The following is a 13,473-nucleotide window of genomic DNA, read 5'->3' as shown; positions in this document are numbered from 1 at the left end:
ACCCTAGGGGCATATAAGGTTTTTATAGAAAGCGTTGTCGTAGAAACTTCAAAAAATTCTCATTCGATTGGAAATTCAAAGGGATAGTGCCCTTTTTAATAGTCGAAATTGATTGGAGGGGAACTAGCCCCCCCCCCCATGCCCATCCTTCCCACCAACACATCCAATCAAAATTTTTAGATAGCCATTTTGTTCAGCGTAGTTGATTTTCGCATAGAAAACATGTTTTTGAGGAGGACAATCCCCCACAACCCTCAGGGCAAGGGTTTTAAGTTATGCCCTGGGAGCATATAAGGTATTTATAGAAGGTGTTGTCATAGAAACTTCAAAAAAGGCTCATTCGATTGGAAATTCAAAGGGATAGTGCCCTTTTTAATGGTCAAAAGTGATTGGATGGCAACTAGCCCCCCCGCCCTAAGTCCATCATTCCCCCAAACACATCCAATCAAAATTTGAGATAGCCATTTTGTTCAGCGTAGTTGATGTCCAGATAGAAAATATGTTTTTGAGGAGGAGACTCCCCCACAACCCTCAGGACAAGGGTTTTAAGTTATGCCCTGGGGGCACATAAGGTTTTTATAGAAGGCGTTGTCGTAGAAACTTCAAAAAAGGTTCATTCGATTGGAAATTCAAAGGGCTAGTGCCCTTTTTAATAGTCACAAGTTATCGTAGGGCCACTAGCCCCCCCCCCCGCCCATCATTCCCCCAAACACTCTCAATCAAAATTTTGAGATAGCTGTTTTGTTCAGCGTAGTTGATTTTCAGATATAAAATAGGTTTTTGAGGAGGACAATCCCCCACAACCCTATGGACAAGGGTTTTAAGTTATGCCCTGGGGGTATATAAGGTTTTTATAGAAGGCGGTGTCGTAGAAACTTCAAAAACGCTCATTCAATTGGAAATTCAAAGGGCTAGTGCCCTTTTTAATAGTCGAAGGTGATTTGAGGGCAACTTACCCTCCTTCACGCCCACTTTTTCCCCAAACACATCCAATCAAAATTTTTGAGACAGTCATTTAATAAACATAGTTTTAAGTTCTGGAAATTAGCTCTTTGAGAATGACAACACCCCCTCAGTTCACAGGGCAAGGGTTATAATTTAAGGATTCTCCAAATCCTTCCCATTATTTCTTATACATGGTATGCTAGTATACACTTTAAAGCAGGCTCATTGGACTGCAAATTAAAATTTCTTATATACTCTTTAAGATTTAAAAGAATTGGAAGGGTAACTAGCACCCCCCCTCCTCCCCGCCCGCAATGTACCCGATAAACATTATTTGTTAGACATTTTGTTAAAATAATTCAAAGTTCTGATAACAAAAAAATCCGATATCGACACAGCCCACCAGGGCCCGGGGGTAGGCGTTTTAAGTTATGCCCTGGGGCATAACTTATTAAGGGGGGTTTGTAACTTATGGGAAGGGGCTTTGTATGGGAAGAACACATAGGAAATCTATATTAATTATCCAACTATAAGGTTAAAATACATACTCTGTGATAGATGCAAAATTGCTTTGACACACAAATTCCTATTAAGGTAAATTCCAAACAGCCGTGATTCCTTTGTGTCAGCAAGTGAAATGGTCTATACCCCCTTATTGGGTCTATTTTTTCAATCCATTCATTGTTGTCAATCGCTGTCCACAAGTTATGCAAGCTGTCTATTGTTCATATATAAGATTTTTATCAAAGAGGTAATCGTATAGACTTTGAAAAAAGCCTCATTCGATTTATATTGAAAGTTCTAGATCTGTTTTATAAAGTCAAGAATAATCGGACAGTAAGCACCCCCCCCCATGCCATAAAAAACTGAAACTTTTTGCAATCAAAAACGAAAAAAAATTAATTAAAAAAAAACTTTCCGAAAAATAAGTTTTTTAAAGAAAAGTAAAGGCCATTTTAAACTTAAGCTCAGTTGACACGAATACCTATTAAAATTCAAACTCAAAACGACCATAAATTACTGTTAAAGAATAAATGACACCTAAAACGAACATAAATTAAATAAATAATTGTAGCCAAAAAATACAAGTAACAATATAAATAAATAAATAGATCGCAAAGCGAGAAATGTTTATATTTAATATTAATATCTAGCTTAAAACGAAAACAAATGTTTTGGTGTTAAAGTATAAATGAATCTTAAAACGAACGTATATGGAATAAGCAATCAATGCGAATAAACATACAAGAATGTAAATGAATAAATAAATCTTAAAACGAGTGAAACTTAAAAAGAATATGCAAATCAAGTTTGAATTGAATAAAAATAACAACAAACAATAGTTTGGGTATCGCCTCATTGCAGAAGCCTAAAACCTACTGCGTCATTGGCACTTTACTGAAAACGAATTATATTACAAATGTTTTCTTTTGTAGTTAGTATTGAAAATAAATATTAAAATTACAGTAAATTTTGAACCGATGAGCTTTTAGCAATTAATATCATTATGCATCAAATATTCAGTTTAATTTGTTAGTTCTTTTCAAGATTGGTCAAGACAAATATAGTTTCACTACTACAAAATTTGGATACTGCCCCCTTCTTTAACTGTAAAAACCTAAAGCCTTTTGCGTCATTGGTACTTCACTGAAAACGAATTACTCGTATATTTCAAATTTATTATTTTCCAGTTCTTACAGTATTGAAAATGAAAATAAAAATTACAGTGAAAAAAAATCTTGAACTGATGGATCTTTCAACAATTAATATCATCATATATCTAATATTCAATTTGATTTTGTTTATACTCTCCAAGACTGTTCAAGACTCATATAGTTTTGCTATTTTTTTTAACTCTGCCATTTTTCCTAACTAATCGTGTTAGTTTGTTATGAAAACATTCTAAGGCTTCTAGGCATTTCTATTTCAGCGGAAAACTGCACCTCAAACTTTGCGGAACATGCGTTTTCTTGCAGGAAACACCAAAATATAATAAAATGTCAACTTATGGAGTGTTCCACCACTCGCAAGCAAGTGCCATTGGTATTTTTGAATCCGCATGGTCAATTTTGGGGGTGCAGGGTAGGCTAATTCTCATTGCAGCCCCATTCCGTCGTGGTATGATTCATATTTTCAACACCTGGCGTCCGGACTATCATATAATCTACTTAGCATACAACTACCCCAAATCAGTATCAATAAATAAATGAAACCCAAAACGGACAAAAATTAAAATAAATATTAGAGTCAAACTCAAAACGAGCAGAAATTAATATGAGTAGGGTTCTAAACCTCTATGCTTTCTAAAAGCCAGAATATAATTTGTACTTTACTGAAAAAAAAATGTGCATTGTCAGTTTAATACACATATGCTGATATTTATTCCCTAAAATCTTAATCAATTTTTGATTTCTTAAAGTTACAAAAGTGAAAATATTTCAAAGAATTGTTTTTAGTAAAACGCCAATGACGCAGTAGGTTTTAGGCTTCTGCAGTGAGGCGATACCCAAACTCTTGTTTGTAGTTATTTTTATTCGATTCAAACTTGATTTGCATATTCTTTTTAAGTTTCACTCGTTTTAAGACTTATTTATTGATTTAGAATAATATATATTGTATGTTTGTTCGCATTGATTGTTTATTTAATTTTTGTTCGTTTTAAGTTTCATTTATACTTTAATAGCAAAACATTTGTTTTCGTTTTAAGCTTGATTTTCATATTCAATCTAAGTATTACTCGCTTTAAGATTTATTTATTAATTCATATTATTACTTGTTGTATGTTTTTGCTACGATTGTTTATTTAATTTCTATTCGTTTTGGGTTTCATTTATTCTTTAATAGGAATTTCTGGTCGTTTTGGGTTTGAATTTTAACATATATTCGTATCAACTGAGCTTAAGTTTTAAATGGCCTTTACTTTTCTTTATAAAACTTATTTTTTGGAAAGTTTTTTTTTTATTTAATACTTTAAAAAGAAGAAAAAGAACAATATGTATGGCCACTTTGCCGTTTTTGCCGATCTAAATTTCGAACTCGAACTGTTTTTTTTTGTTTTTTTTTCAAAAACTGATACTGAACAATCAGTTCGGTGCCTGATTTATCATTTGTAAATAAAAATTTGCCCTGAGAGACCTACCATGTTGGTAAAGTACTAGGCGAGGGTGTGCCAAAACTGACAGGCCTACTGTCAGGCCTACTAACTAAACCAAAATAAACAGAACTTGTCGTCGTTTTCAATGTTTCCAGGTGTTAGGTATCAAGAAGGGGAAAACGGCCCCTTTTTCCAGGCCTTTGAGCTAATGGTTTCTGATACAAGTGTCATATATATAGTTTAAAGAACCTGAAGCCATTTAAAATGACTGATGTTTGATTCTACTGATACGAAAATACAGATGCTAAAAGTGGGCAAGTGATTTTGTTTTAAACAAAAAATATAAAATTTCACTAGTGCCACAAGCATTTTAGCTGTCATTAGTCAATTAAAAAAAGATTTAACAGCATTATTGTTATTAATATTATGGGCAAATCCGCAAAACTATGTCAATCACGCCCCAAGGGCGCTTTAACCCCGCACCAAGAGGTAATAACAGTAATATTGTGCTAATAGCCGCTAGATTATTGGTTGCCCCTTGGATGTGGTATTTTGAAATAAGTCTTATCTATTTATTCCTTACTCTCTCCTTCTATATCTCTCCTTATTTGTCTTAAGGAGTTCACCACTGTTTTTGTACATCATCAGAAGAACTTGTGCTGGTAACAAATGCACCTAAAAATAGAGGGAGAGCCACCCGCCATTTGTCAGCTATCTGCAGCCAAAAGTACTTGATTCTCCGAGCCGGTATTAGCACCTGAACTTCTTTATCCCATTTCGGATTGCTCCTCAAGACGGTTTTTCTTGTGCCATAGTCGGCGCTATTTTTTTCCAGGATGGTTGACCTCCCCAAGGCATGATACTGCAGTCACTACTGGCTTTGATCCATCCAATTACGGCAACTTATTCACACAACACCCTGCCTCATGGTCAGGCACTTGACAGGTCGACCATTGTCTGGATGGCAACCGAAATTATCAGTAGTAGATCTCTATCTTTGTCTGCTACTCTCAGGGGCACCCAGAGAAGATGGCTTCCACCATGTCTATAGACATCTTGAGTTGTAGTCTTTTTATTTAATATCAATAAACTCGTTTATTGAAGGATTTTAAAATACACCCAGTGGACTTTGGAGATGTGCAACGCAGAGGTCAGCATGCTAAAAATTTTAAAGTAAAGTAAGGTTTTGTAGTAAGTAATTTAAAGTAAGCAATTACGCTTTGCATCAACACAAAATTTGTTTACGCTTTGACTTGCATTTATGCTTTGTGCCATTTATATTTGTTGCTGTTAACCTGATTCTTCAATGATTTCGGCAGTTTAACCTGATATATCTATTTTTAAATGGTTTTTCCATTTATTTTTTTCAGGCAAGCATCACAACACCATCTCCAATTACTCGCCTTCAATCTGGACATGCTGCTGGAATGCTGAAGAAACTGATTGCTGAAGCTGACAGCAGTTCCGTTGTCTTTAGCGAAGATCCTGTTGCTGATGCGAATGAACCAGCGTTGCAGGGGATTGCTGCCTGTCAAACCGATGATGTCCTTCATAACAATTGGCTAAGTAAGATATGACGAATTTTGTCTCTGACAGTACTAGATTTAGAGTAGTGCCCCCTTAAGCCTAAAAGGCAAAATAATCAGTGTTCTTATTTGCATCTCTTCGAATTGCTGAGGAGAGTGTTGGGTGGTGAATGTCCTCCGCAATGGAGATAAATACTGAAAATATTAAAACTGAGGGCCGAATGGAAAGAATAGGGGCAGTTATATCTTCTTTCAGATTTTGTTTATATTTCATTTAAATATATATAAAGAAATTGAGTGTAAAAAAGGAAATTTTTATAATAAGAAAAATACCGAGACATTTATCCAGCTCTATTTAGCCACGTGACTTTTTCCCTGTTTTTTTTTGGGGGGGGGGACTGATTGTATAAGCAAACCGCGATTATATGGTGAGAGGGATTATAGGGTAGGATAGTACCGTCCACTAAATTATAATATGGTAATTTTTTGGTAGTGCCCGACATTTATGTTATTATTACCATGCTACCACAACTATTGTAATCTAACAGGCGTATCTCTATGTTGCTCTCGTAAAATGTATTAAAGTAATCTTTAGCTTTAGATTTTTACTTTGTCATCTTTTGTTTGCTTTTGTAATCTTTGCTTTGCTTAGCTAAAATGATCTCAACCTTGGACCTGCTATGCCCATCGCTACTATCTTTGATCTATTTGATGTATCTTGGAGTCGATCTAAAAAAATTTCTTTTTTACTCTATTTTGCGACTATTTGGTATAATACATCCTGCACCTTACAGTTTACGGAAATTTTAGTTCTAAAGTAAATTTTTATTTCGTTCTCAGAACTCCGGGAATCCATAAGAGGCTTGATTTTCATCAGAATTCACTTTGTTATGGGGAAATTTTATGCTCTAACAGTTGAAAATGGCCCAAGAGAGTCTAAAATGATGTCACAGGACATGGAATTATTATAGCTTCACTGAAAATAAAAATTGAAACTGTGGATCTTTGTTATTTGCCTAACCTTGCAACCACTCTTCTTATTTATTTATTTATTATTTGTTTATTTATTTCCCTCAGAATCGAGGAATATATAAGATACATACATGAAATTCAAAAAACAAATAAAATACTTCATTAACGGAACAAAGCCTTGATTTAAGATATGCTTAACAACATAACTGAATAAAATAAGTAAGAAAAAATATATATAAAACCTTTTTTAAATTCTGGAAAAAAGGGAAAATGAAATTTTCTTTGGCATAGTTCTATTTTAGCTAAGAAATAAAATTTAAGTTAAAATTCTTAATTTCATAAATGGAATATTCTTAATAACAGCTGTTTTTCTTATTTTTGTAATCGTCTAGCCTTTAAACTTTCATTCTCCAGCTCTGAACCTTCTTCGTTCTCATTAATTTAAAAAACCTTACACTGATTTTAGATACCTTTCATATTCAAACCTGATCACTATACTAATCAGTCTTTCAGCATTGCTAATTAATTATTTAAGTTTACTGGCGTTAATACTTGATATATCTTTTTTTAAATTGCCTGTGGTTATTTAATACTTAGTTTCTTCTTCTCCTGTCTAACTGTTAATTTTGATTTTATATGTTCGTTTTTCTCCTCCGTTTGTTGTTGGCTTTTCTTTGGTTGCTGCTGCTTAGTTGGCTCTGGTACCAGCTGAGTGCTTAACTTTCTCTCTTTTTTCTTTTTCTTTGTGCTTTTTTTTTGGTGCTTAGTTATCTTCTTGCACCGTCAGACTGTTAAGTTTTTTTCTGATTAGTTTCTCTTTTTTGTGTTAGTTGTATGCTTTTTTGTTGTTGCGTAATATTTAGTTTGCTCTGGTACCTCCCGCCTGCTTAACTTTTTCTCTGTTTTCTATCTGTTTTTGCTATTATTTTTAGTGCTTAGTTATCCTCTTGCACCGTCAGACTGTTGATTTTTCATCTGATTTGTTTCTCTTTTTTTGTGTTATTTTTTTGCTTTTCTGTTGTTGAATAATATTTAGTTTGCTCTGTTACCGACCGCTTGCTGAACTTTCTCTCAGTTTTCTTTTTTTTGATTTTATTTTTTTTGATTAGTTATCCTCTTGCACCGTCAGACTGTTAAGTTTTCTTTTGATTTGTTTCTCTTTTTTGTGTGTTAGTTGTTTGCTTTTTTGTTGTTGAGTAATATTTAGTTTGCTCTGGTACCGCCCGCATGCTTAACTTTCTCTCTGTTTGTGCTTTTATTTTTGGCGCTTAGTTATCCTCTCGCACCTTCAGACTGTTAAGTTTTTTTGTGATTTGTTTATTTTTTTCTTTTGTGTTAATTCTTTGCTTTTTTGTTATTGCTTAATATTTAGTTTGCTCTGGTACCGCCCGCCTGCTTAACTTTCTCTCTGTTTTCTCTCTGTTTCTGCTTTTATTTTTGGTGCTTAGTTATCCTCTTGCACAGTCAGACTGTTAAGTTTTCTTCTGATTTGTTTCTCTTTTTTTGTGTGTTAAGTGTTTGCTTTTTTGTTGTTGCGTAATATTTAGTTTCCTCTGGTACCGCCCGCCTGCTTAACTTTCTCTCAGCTTTCTTTTTTTTGCTTTTATTTTTGGTGCTTAGTTATCCTCTCGCACCGTCAGACTGTTAATTTTTTTTCTGATTTGTTTCTCTTTTTTGTGTTAGTTGTATGCTTTTTTGTTGTTGCGTAATATTTAGTTTGCTCTGGTACCGCCCGCCTGCTTAACTTTCTCTCTGTTTTCTCTCTGTTTGTGTTTTTATTTTTAGTGCTTAGTATCCTCTCGCGCCTTCAGACTGTTTAGTTTTATTTTGATTTGTTTCTCTTTTTTTTGTGTTAGTTCTTTGCTTTTTTGTTGTTGCTTAATATTTAGTTCGTTCTGGTACCGCCCGCCTGCTTAACTTTCTCTCAGTTTTCTATCTTGTGATTTTATTTTTGGTGCTTAGTATCCTCTCGCGCCGTCAGACTGTTAAGTTTTCTTCTGATTTGTTTCTCTTTTTTGTGTGTTAGTTGTTTGCTTTTTTGTTGTTGCGTAATATTTAGTTTGCTCTGGTACTGCCCGCATGCTTAACTTTCTCTCTGTTTGTGCTTTTATTTTTGGTGCTTAGTTATCCTCTTGCACCTTCAGACTGTTAAGTTTTTTTGTGATTTGTTTATTTTTTTCTTTTGTGTTAATTCTTTGCTTTTTTGTTATTGCTTAATATTTAGTTTGTTCTGGTACCGCCCGCCTGCTTAACTTTCTCTCAGTTTTCTCTCTGTTTGTGTTTTTATTTTTAGTGCTTAGTATCCTCTCGCGCCTTCAGACTGTTTAGTTTTCTTTTGATTTGTTTATTTTTTTCTTTTGTGTTAGTTCTTTGCTTTTTTGTTATTGCTTAATATTTAGTTTGTTCTGGTACTGCCCGCATGCTTAACTTTCTCTCAGTTTGTGCTTTTATTTTTGGTGCTTAGTTATCCTCTTGCACCGTCAGACTGTTAAGTTTTTTTGTGATTTGTTTCTCTTTTTCTTGTTTGTTAGTTGTATGATTTTTTTTGCTGCGTAATATTTAGTGTGCTCTGGTACCACCCGCCTGCTAAACTTTCTCTCAGTTTTCTCTATGTTTCTGCTTTTATTTTTTGGTGCTTAGTTATCCTCTTGCACCGTCAGACTGTTAGGTTTTCTTCTGATTTGTTTCTCTTTTTTTGTGTGTTATTTGTTTGCTTGTTTGTTGTTGTATAATATTTAGTTTGCTTTGGTACCGCCCGCCTGCTAATCTTTCTCTCAGATTTATTTTTTTTGCTATTATTTTTTTTGATTAGTTATCCTCTTGCACCGTCAGACTGTTATGTTTTCTTTTGATTTGTTTCTCCTTTTTTTGTGTTAGTTGTTTGCTTTTTTGTTGTTGCGTAATATTTAGTTTGCTCTGGTACCACCCGCCTGCTTAACTTTCTCTCAGTTTTCTTTTTTGTGTTTTTATTTTTGGTGCTTAGTATCCTCTCGCGCCGTCAGACTGTTTAGTTTTCTTCTGATTTGTTTCTTCTTTTTTTGTGTTAGTTGTTTGCTTTTTTGTTGTTGCGTAATATTTAGTTTGCTCTGGTACTACCCGCATGCTTAACTTTCTCTCTGTTTGTGCTTTTATTTTTGGTGCTTAGTTATCCTCTTGCACCGTCAAACTGTTAAGTTTTTTTGTGATTTGTTTCTCTTTTTCTTGTGTGTTAGTTGTTTGCTTTTTTGTTGTTGCGTAATATTTAGTTTGCTCTGGTACCGCCCGCCTGCTTAACTTTCTCTCTGTTTTCCCTCTGTTTGTGCTTTTATTTTTTGGTGCTTAGTTATCCTATTGCACCGTCAGACTGTTAGGTTTTCTTCTGATTTGTTTCTCATTTTTTGTGTGTTAGTTGTTTGCTTTTTTGTTGTTGCGTAATATTTAGTTTGCTTTGGTACCGCCCGCCTGCTTAACTTTCTCTCAGTTTTCTTTTTTGTGTTTTTATTTTTTGCGCTTAGTTATCCTCTCGCGCCGTCAGAATGTTTAGTTTTCTTCTGATTTGTTTCTCTTTTTTTTTGTGTTATTTGTTTTCTTTTTTTTGCTGCGTAATATTTAGTTTGCTCTGGTACCGCCCGCCTGCTTAACTTTCTCTCAGTTTTCTTTCTGTTTGTGTTTTTATTTTTAGTGCTTAGTATCCTCTCGCGCCTTCAGACTGTTTAGTTTTCTTTTGATTTGTTTCTATTTTTTTGTGTTAGTTCTTTGCTTTTTTGTTATTGCTTAATATTTAGTTCGTTCTGGTACCGCCCGCCTGCTTAACTTTCTCTCAGTTTTCTATTTTGTGTTTTTATTTTTGGTGCTTAGTATCCTCTCGCGCCGTCAGACTGTTTAGTTTTCTTTTGATTTGTTTCTTTTTTTCTTGTGTGTTAGTTGTTTGCTTTTTTGTTGCTGCGTAATATTTAGTTTGCTCAGGTACCGCCCGCCTGCTAAACTTTCTCTCAGTTTTCTCTCTGTTTGTGCTTTTATTTTTGGTGCTTAGTTATCCTCTTGCACCGTCAGACTGTTAAGTTTTCTTCTGATTTGTTTCTCTTTTTTTGTGTGTTATTTGTTTGCTTTTCTGTTGTTGCGTAATATTTAGTTTGCTCTGGTACCGCCCGCCTGCTTAACTTTCTCTCAGTTTTTTTTGTGCTTTTATTTTTGGTGATCAGTTATCCTCTTGCACCGTCAGACTGTTAAGTTTTCTTTTGATTTGTTTCTCTTATTTTGTGTGTTAGTTGTTTGCTTTTTTTTGTTGCGTAATATTTAGTTTGCTCTTGTACCGCCCGCCTGCTTAACTTTGTCTCTGTTTTCTCTCTGTTTGTGCTTTTATTTTTGGTGCTTAGTTATCCTCTTGCACCGTCAGACTGTTAAGTTTTCATCTGATTTGTTTCTCTTTCTTTTGTGTTAGTTGTTTGCTTTTCTGTTGTTGCGTAATATTTAGTTTGCTCTGGTACCGCCCGCCTGCTTAACTTTCTCTCAGTTTTATTTCTTTGTTTTTAGCTAATTTTTTTCCTGGTTATTTAATGCTTAGTATGATCTTGTACCGTCATACTGTTAAATCTTCTCTTTCATTTGTTAGTCTTTTATGTTGGTTGTTTGCTTTTCTGTGGTTGTTTAATATTCAGTTTGCTTTCTCTTTGTTTTTTTTCTTCTTTGTTTTGCTAGTTGTTTGGTTCAGGTACTCAGTTTTTAGTATTTAGTTTTTAGTATTTAGTGTCCCCCTCTTCTCAAAAACTTGGAGTCTTAACCCCCTCCCTTCCTTCCTCCGTCAGAAGCGATTTCTGGGTACTCATGATGAACCAAGGGAGCGCAAACTTTCCACTACCTGGTGTACGCAATTTCTGAAATTACTTATTGAATTAAATGACTTATTGAATTAGACTAATTGCATTAAATTCATTGGGACAAAGATGCTAATTTGATAAAAATAACTTTTGGAAGTTCTTGCAGCATTAATTTATAAAAACTATATAAATAAATACAAATTTAGTAATGAGTAAAGCACGAATGTCGCTCAAGACGTTGGGGGGGGGGTATAATTGAGGATTGAGAACGCCACAGTTTTTTTGGCTATTTTGTATTTGGCTTCATTGTCCATTGTTATTTCTTTTTGTTTTAGGCTTCATTTATTCTGTTGTAGTATAGCCTACATTTTATGCTCACTTTAGGTTCGGCATTAGTTAAGGTTGTCGAGCTGTTAGTTTTCAATCCAAGTAGAAAGGAAAAGTATTTTCAGAAGGGGGGGATTGGTATACAGGACTGCTGGAACTGATGCTTCTAAGATCGTTAAATTCATAGATCGGCAAATAGACAAATGGTTTTTAATTTTTGTTTCTGTGTTTGTAAGGTTTATTTTTCTTTTTATTATTTCTTCTAGGATGTCACCAATCGATAAGTTGACTCACTTGACTTAAGGCTCCTACCGCATGATATGTGACGTAGAGAGCCTAACAAATTTGCAGTATTTAGTTTGCTCTTGTACCGTCCGGCTCTTGTATATTCTCTCTGATTTATTCCTTCTTTTTTTGTGTTAATTGTTTGTTTTTCTGTGACTTTGATATTTGGTTGTTATTTATTCTCTTTGTTTTATTTCTCTTTTTCGTTTGTACTTTTCATTTTTATATTTTTTCTGTGTGCTAGGTAGATATTTTGGGTCGCATTATTTGTCTGCGCTATTTTGAGAAATATTATTATCAACAATAATATGAAGAAATTTTTGAATGCAAAAAAATGCAGATGAAGACTTGAATGCAAAGTGATGGTTACATGAATTTGTATAATAAAGAAATAATAAAAAGAGAAAACCCCCTAAAAAACGAGCACTCAAAGTGAAATAAAAGGAAGTAGAGAGGTTAAAGAGGTCAAAGAGAGTATACTTGGTAAAGAGTATAAAGGAGAGAAGGTAAAATCTTCAATGTAAAAGCAGATGGATTGTAGTGAAGTAAGTAAATTAAAAAAGACAGTTCTTGGCTGTTTAGGGCTTGAAGGCGACGAAATTATAATCCAAAGTAAATAAATAAACTAAGCTAGTTCTTTCCAATATCCAACTCAACTTTTGGATTATTTTGAAGGTACTATCAAACTTGCAATGTTTTTTAGCAAAGTTGTTTTCGTCATTTGTGGTTTTATTATTTATAATATTCACTGCATACATGAGTCAAGTCTATCTGCAGATGGTTTATTATTTGCGCATGGATGCCATCAATTTCTCGTTTTTCCTTTTTTTTTTTAAGTAAATTTTTTCCAAGCATTAAAATATTTGTGTTCTTTTGTCTATTTTTAGGCTTCCATCGGAATGGGTAAATGGCAGTGACATGCATCCATTATTTCAGCAAACTATTTTCTTATGTCTGAAAAGTCTATATAAGTATAATCAAAGTTAAAATAAGTTTTATTTGAACAATGCCATAATGTGATGACGTTTGATAAGGAATAGCCCCATCTGAAGCTTATATAACCATTCATTCCGTAAAAGCCATACAAACCCCTACGGCATAACTTCCAGCCTTTGCCCCAGGGCTCTGGGGAGAGAATTTTCTTCTAACTTTGAAAAAAAAAATCCATTGTTGCACAGAATCTGAATTTTGGACTGATAGAAAACCCTACTCTTAGAAAAAATAGAAATGGCAAAACTATATTTATCAATAACTAAGAAAAAAAATTATATCAATTGCAATTCAATTGCAAGTATGTCTGGAATATCTCTACTGGATGTAGTATACAGTTACATCTAAAGTGTCAACTGTCGATAACACTAACCTAAAATCTTACAAATTCCATCATCATAAGACTCTTATTTAATATTACTTTATTGCTCACGATTTTGCTAAAAATGGAAATACTCAGGTACTCCAAGGCAAAAAATTAAACGAGGAACGTAAAGATTTCTAATCCGTAAAGATACAGTCATACTAGTTACTGACA

General features: G+C 33.9%; 1 protein-coding gene across 1 annotated transcript in view; it reads left to right on the top strand.

Annotated features, from left to right (window-relative positions):
* The window catches only part of LOC148951510 (protein hobbit-like), a 114,459-nt gene that overhangs the window by 76,398 nt on the left and 24,588 nt on the right, over window positions 1-13,473 (top strand). The window contains 1 exon segment of the mRNA XM_089091135.1: window positions 5,410-5,605. Within this exon segment, the coding sequence (XP_088947261.1) occupies window positions 5,410-5,605 (196 nt within the window).

Source organism: Artemia sp. Qi Xiang Cuo, chromosome 6 (assembly GCF_049724085.1).
Source record: "Artemia sp. Qi Xiang Cuo chromosome 6, ASM4972408v1, whole genome shotgun sequence".
Taxonomy (NCBI): Eukaryota; Metazoa; Arthropoda; class Branchiopoda; order Anostraca; family Artemiidae; genus Artemia; species Artemia sp. Qi Xiang Cuo.
This window is presented reverse-complemented; position numbering and strand designations above follow the sequence as displayed.